The 6,621-nt window shown below is 41.5% G+C and overlaps 1 protein-coding gene across 1 annotated transcript; it reads right to left on the bottom strand.

Annotated features, from left to right (window-relative positions):
* Nucleotides 1-3,642: 3,642 nt before the first annotated feature.
* LOC108571910 (major royal jelly protein 1-like) lies at nt 3,643-6,262 on the bottom strand. The gene is made up of 3 exons (XM_017934068.1): nt 5,888-6,262; nt 4,412-4,818; nt 3,643-4,126 (listed from the first exon to the last, which is right to left on the bottom strand). Exons 1-3 carry the CDS (start codon nt 6,260-6,262, stop codon nt 3,643-3,645), a joined length of 1,266 nt encoding a protein of 421 aa, XP_017789557.1.
* Between the last annotated feature and the right edge of the window lie 359 nt (nt 6,263-6,621).

Here is a 6,621-nt window from a genome sequence, read left to right as displayed (position 1 = left end):
GGTTCCGAGTGGTCAGTGCCTAGCCCAGCAGTATTGTCCACTTGGATCGTAACTAGCAACAGAAACAACGGCAATACGGCACCGGCAGTGCAGCCGATGTCCGCGTTCCCGTAGAGCCGTTAGCGCGGACGTTCAGCCTTGCAGACGGTACTTGGTGGTCCAGGTTCCCAGCACCGGGCGCATCTGCATCGAGCCGAGACAGGATAGTAAATTACACGTTGACTAGAGCTGACAACCGCAATGCGTGCCATACACTGGCGTGCATGGGCTTCTGTACGAAATGCCGTGTGTTTATGCGGCCGGTGAGTCCAGCACTGTCAGCTCGCCTGGGCCACCCGGTGAATTATAGATGAGCTGCCTTAATAAAGACACGAGAGATGCCCGAAATTCTCCCGACGTTCCATCGCCGTAGGATCTCCACGTTCCTTCGAATTGCAAACGGATAGATACCACGTGAGTTTGTTCACTCGCTATGTATACGAGAGAGAGAGAGAGATAGAGATTGTTCCTCCATCTCTCCCAACAGCCTGGCTTTTTTTGGATGGGGGGGGGGGGGGGGGGGAACAAGTAATTTACCGTAGCCGCTGGGAAAGGCCGTGAGTATGAAATATGCGATTAATCTCACAATTAAAGTTTAAAATTTCATTCTCGACAAACAACGCGTTTAACGCTCGGCTATATTCTTTCGTTTTATTTCACGTGGAATTGGGAAATATTTTCTTACCCCGTATGAATTGCTCGCGATGAAATTTTCAGGAGAATCATATTGTTCGCAGTTTAGCACTTCGTTCGATGAACTTTTGCCGAGGGAAATAAGCGACGTACGAATAGGTGTGGATTATTTATGTTTCTGATGATTCTGATGTATTGCGAAGAACCCTTTCACCGATAACGAGGCTGACACTTGCAATGATTGGAGTATACGACTGGGAGTATCAGTGCTAAACACCGGCAGTTATGTATATCAGGGGCAGTAAAGTTGATATAAATTTATCTGAAAATTTCACAGCACTCTCGTAAAGTTGTTTTAAAAGTATCCTCGTAAAACCGATTTCAGACCTTTTCTCCACACGATGTAGACTCTTGTCCGAGGTGATACTTCAGCGCAGACGCCTATCATCTCTTAAGTAATTCCACGTCTTGCTCTTAAGATAACGAATTTGATCGTGGGAACGTGCTCTTGCATAGATCGTTCGCGGTTAACGTTATACGCTACTCGAATTGCGATATTTTATATCGTTCCGATACGACAACGGTACATTGAAAGGTACCGTAATTTCTCTCTAGTTCCAACGTCGTTACTAGAAAAGAGGAAGTATAATTTTGCAAAATCCACCGTACAAAAATGGTTCGAAAGACACACGTTGGATTATCAAGGAAAAATTGAGTATAGGAGGGGAAGTTTTCCGAGCATACGTGTCGGAATAGGCTGATGTTGGGGAGGGAGGTATCGGAGGGGAAGGAAAATTTAAGGGCAGCCGTATATTATCGCGTCGAAGGGATTGTCTGAGGTTAACTGCCAGAGCTTCGTAAGGGGTGTGGAATCGGGTAGTGTTGAGGGGAGCTAGAGAGAGGCGAGGCTGTGCCATGAATATGCCGCCATTAGTCACACGCCGAACTGCGCTGCAGAAAGAGAAGTAGGTGACACGAATTTCCCGGCATTGCGCGCCCTATTGGTATCCCAAGGGTGCCGCGGCAGTAACGCGAACAATTCCCCGTGAATGCGCATTTATCTCAACCAAGTCCCCACCCTCTCTGTCCACCTCCGCCGCGCTCCTTCGTTCGGCCTTGTACCACCGAAAAGGCTAATAAAACTTGGTGAAATCGTGGGCGAGAAAAGGGCACCGTATCGATTTTCTTGCCTGGGGGGGAAAAAACGTTGCGGTTGTGTGTCATTCGCAACACTTCCTTCTGTCTCCCGTTATATTTCTGGTTGTACCGTGCCAGCAGACTACACTATCGTTTAAAGCGTTCCGGTACCTAGTGACGCCCCTGTCATAGGCAGACCTTGTCGTTACATCTCAAAAGGCAGCAATGAAACGGTTAACTAAATTGCTACATGCTGGCTGTCAGCTGCAGAAAGTCCCTCTCATTCTTGCGGCTTACTCTGTCCGAGATATTCCAACGATCCTCCGTGTTTAGTTGCCCAACGGTAGCGGGGTCTTTGATAGGAAAAGCAATTGGAATCCTTAATCAGCTTATGAATTCTGACTGTTGAAAATAATCGGTGAAACAGTTTTTGCCGGTGGAAAAATGTTTTTTTAGTCTGTGCAGAAAAATGGAATAACGTAGAGAGTGTCTGTAAAAGATTGTATCCTTCTCTGAAATTTAGGCTAGGCTCAACGGTGTGATACGAGATGCTTTCTATCGGAAAAGTGAAGATGATCTCTCGAAATTTTTAAGAATGCCTTACAAAGATTCGATACGAATACTCTTCGTGAAAAGAAATTAAAATTGCCTTGAAGTGTGAAGATTTCTCGCATATTCTATCATACAAAATTTCTTTTGTCATTTAGTCCGCGCTATTTTTCAAAAACAGGGTATGTCATGTGAAACTTTCACAGTTGAGCTGCAACCAGTGCTGGTTTCATTGGTCACTCTGAGGAAGTAGAGAAAAATGGATGCATTCTTTCAAGGACACGCTGTACGCAGAAAAATTGCTAAAATACACATAATGGCAGGCATATACTTACGGACAAGTTGCACTTCAATTTTCAAGTGACGCGTATTAATGTCAGAAGTTAGCAAGTGTAAAACATCTATATTTTTTTGCACTTTAGAACAAGTTCTTTCCATCTTTTCTCAGATGCAAAAAGTGACAAATATTTTGTCCCGAGCTTTAGTTTTTGCGCCAGACAAATACTTACAGACACTGTGAGGAGGTCGAGACACGTCGTATATTCAGCAGTGTAAACAAATTTCATCGATCTTTGTCGAAGGGTAGATATAGTTAGAGACGTTAAAGCGGCGTCAAACCGAAGGAAGGTAGAAAATTACACCTGAACAAGGACGACAGGTGAAATTACTTCAGACAGATTTACCGGCAAAATTGATGTATTATAAATTGAAAAATGAAATATGCACATTCACAAAATCCTTAAGTACAATTCGGGAGTTCTCAGCTTTGCAATTTTATTACATTTTATTTTATTTACTTATCGTTAAAAATATTCCCGTGACATTCTCCTTTCGTATAAAACAACCCTAACCCATTCCTTTTTCCATAATTCTTACATTTTATGTGAAAAAATTATTTGAACCGCACACCGTAAGATTTTAAGCGACACTCGTTTTGTATACAAGAACCACTCGCCTCATTATTTTTCTTTTAATAGAATACATAAAATTTGCCAAGTGTCCATAAGTATACGACCATCACCGTGCTAAATTCACCAAGAAAAATATTGTAAATGAATTACAATAACGTGTACAAGTGAAATATGAACTGTCTTATTCGTTCTTAGCCGTTATTTGCATACAAATTCTTTCCACATCCGCCGTTATTATCTGACTCATACATAGTACAGAAGGACGTGAAGCGTATTTTTAGTCCTGGTGTAATTCGTACGATCGCAAGTGTGGGATGATATGCGCAGAGGAACTCTTGAAGTAAATTTGATGGGATAATGGAATTTATCTGATTCATATCCGGTGCCAGAAGGTGGTATCCGGGGCTCTGTGTTTTACACCGGAAGGCACGCAATTTGTCCCTCTGATAATATCGTCAACTTTCCCTCTGATTATACGGAAGTTCGTCTCGGTCGGTTTCAAGGTCATATTTATCGTTTTTTGCAGCCTGTTTGTGTTGAACCACAGTTCTTCCTCGCCGTGCCTGTTCAGAATTACTTTGATGCCGCTCACGTACTGCAGCGTCTCCTCGTCTTGTGCAATTATCACAACGTTCTCCGGTGTAAATGGTTTCTCAATGTTCCAACAAGCGATCGCCGTTAATTGGACTAATTGGAAAAATATTACGCCTCTTTGTGACGTTGCTTGGACACCCGCCTGGCTTGCTCGCTTATAATTCGATTCGAGCACTATTGGCTCGGTGTATTTGCTCTGCTTTAAAGAGTACGTGTCCGTAAATTTTTCGCGATAACTGGCCAAAGAATTGAAGTAGAGATACCTGGAAATTATTTGTCTTATAACATAAACAGTCTTTGTTAAAAATTTAGAAATATGTTGAAAATAAGCTTCGAACATTTTCGATGATTCTAATCTTAGTCGTCTCGTTAGTATTTTAAATTACGCAATTCCCTTTAATTGTTATGATTTTTCTCTTGCTTTTCTCACTGCATTTATCGTCAGTTAGTTTTTTCAATTGATAAACACTGTTTTCATTCAAGTTTAAAGACATTTATACATACGTTCGGTTGCGTAGACAAGCTGTACATATAGCCAAAGCCAATACCTTTCGTCGTAATATCCATTTGGTGTCAATGACATTCCAAGAGTGCCATCAGTTAAATCGAACGATTCACCGGCAATTGTAATGTTCATGGCGTCGTCATCCGGGCCGAATGCATTGCCGCGTGTGTTGTTCACCCGCCACGAATAATCGTGATATAAGTCGTAAATCAGTAGGCCATTTTGATCCACATCCGCCACGTACAGATAAGTATCGAGGCAGGTTTTTCTGACATCAACGATCGGCGTAACTAATGCTGCTTTTCCATAAAGCACTTGATCATTCGGAATCGTGTATTTATGGATCAGTTGATCGGTAGTTAGGTCGAAGATCAATATTTTCGAGGGACAAACAGCGTTTCCCATAACACGGCCATTATCCACAACCCACAAGCGATTGCATTCGTCTATCTAGAGCAGCCAATCATGTGTTGGTACACTTAATTTAATCTTGCGTAATTCTTGAGACTGTGTCTGTAGGCGAACTTTAATCACGGATATACATAGATTGTTCTATCGTTTCGATTTAATTTGAGCCATAAAATTTCTCTCGTACAACTTGTATTACTTTTACGGTTGTGTGATTAATGTAAAGAAAGTTTAAGGGTTAGACTGGGTTGACCGGTTCAGGAATTGAAAATAAATGCAGTTCATAGCTATATACACTACGAGTCAAAAGTTTTGGATCATTTGCCAATTTAGAGCGATATTGAATCTGCTGTTAATTCTTTATAAATTCGAAATTGGTGTTCTGGAGATCAATTGCGATTTAATCCATTTTCTGTTGATTAGAATGTTAAAAAATTCGTTAAGTAATTCTTAAAATTGCTATACTTCTGTCTGAAAATTTTTCTGTAACTTGCAAAGCACAGTGATCCCAAACTTTTGATCTGTAACTTTCAGTGCACAGTGATCCCAAACTTTTGATCTGCAACTTTCAGTGCACAGTGATCCCAAACTTTTGATCTGCAACTTTCAGTGCACAGTGATCCCAAACTTTTGATCTGCAACTTTCAGTGCACAGTGATCCCAAACTTTTGATCTGCAACTTTCAGTGCACAGTGATCCCAAATCTTTGACCTGTAGTGCAATTTTCTCGCGCCATTTCTTATCAAAACACTGTCATTTCATCTGGTGTCTCTTTCACGAATTCACCTGTACCAATTCTACTTAAAAATGTCACTCTGCCTAAATCTAATCATTCCCGGTGTCAAAGCGTAACATAGCACAGAGAAACATTTGCCTAAGCTTACCAAATTATCTTAATTAAATACTGCACCGAAAATCAAAAGTCTAAGTTTACCAAATTATTTCGATTGAATACTGTATAGGAAAGTAAAAATCTACGTTTGCCAAATTATTCTGATTAAATACGCTATTTTTGGAAAAAAACACAACCCGTCTAAAATTTCATTTGAAGCGTCAAAATTTCAAAAAACCACGTTTCATACGCACCAACCTAATTCATCGTAACACTTACCGCCAACCTGTACACAGATATAATGCTGTCACAATTATACGGCTTGTGCCAGGTCCAATCGGGATACGGTATTAGCAAAGGACCACCTAAACCAATAGCAGTTGTTACCAACGATAAGCTAATCGGAACACCGTCCAACCACTGAGGACTCGTTACGAACACACGGCCGTATCTATCGACGTCTACATCTTGTGTAAACGGATTACCAAGCGTGAAGTTCTTTCCCGTCAATTGAACACTCGGCCAAACCCAATCCAAATATTTCCATTGAAAAGCAACTTCTAGTCCCCCTCCTTCTTCTCCTCTTTCTCCTCTCGCGTAATACAAAGACCCAAGGGTCAAGAGGAAACTGAACAATTGCACCGTGTGAACCATGACAAATTCACGAAACAACTGATCTATATACACACAATCGAGGTTTCTTTCTAGGAGTCGCAACGTTAAGCAGAAATTTAGCGAACCTGCAGAATCTAGTAGGTTGACTCGGTTCCGCGATCCAAAGTAAACTGCTTCACAAGGCGGTGCAGAAATATTCTTGACAGTGGCATTACTACCACCATGTCTGACCACTTTCCCTGTTCGTATGCCTCGAAAGTGTGGTTCACCTTGAACTGAATATATACCAGACGGCCAAATATGTTTTACGATCCACTGAACGATCTATCGGTAAACATTACCAGGCTGGACTGTCGGTTAGAACTCGGAACTAGTTATATATGCTAACTCTGTAATCG

Source organism: Habropoda laboriosa, unplaced genomic scaffold (genome assembly GCF_001263275.1).
Source record: "Habropoda laboriosa isolate 0110345459 unplaced genomic scaffold, ASM126327v1 scaffold67, whole genome shotgun sequence".
NCBI classification, from domain to species: Eukaryota; Metazoa; Arthropoda; class Insecta; order Hymenoptera; family Apidae; genus Habropoda; species Habropoda laboriosa.
The sequence above is the reverse complement of the archived record's forward strand: the minus strand, read 5'-3'. Positions and strand labels throughout refer to the sequence as shown.

Excerpts from the sequence above, each read along its gene's own strand:
- LOC108571910 (XM_017934068.1), bottom strand. The coding sequence starts at position 6,262 with ATGGTTCACACGGTGCAATTGTTCAGTTTCCTCTTGACCCTTGGGTCT. Across the intron at positions 4,819-5,887 it reads TATCTGTGTACAGGTTGGCG|ATAGACGAATGCAATCGCTT; the intron begins GTAAGTGTTACG and ends TGGCTGCTCTAG. Across the intron at positions 4,127-4,411 it reads AATGGATATTACGACGAAAG|GTATCTCTACTTCAATTCTT; the intron begins GTATTGGCTTTG and ends AATAATTTCCAG.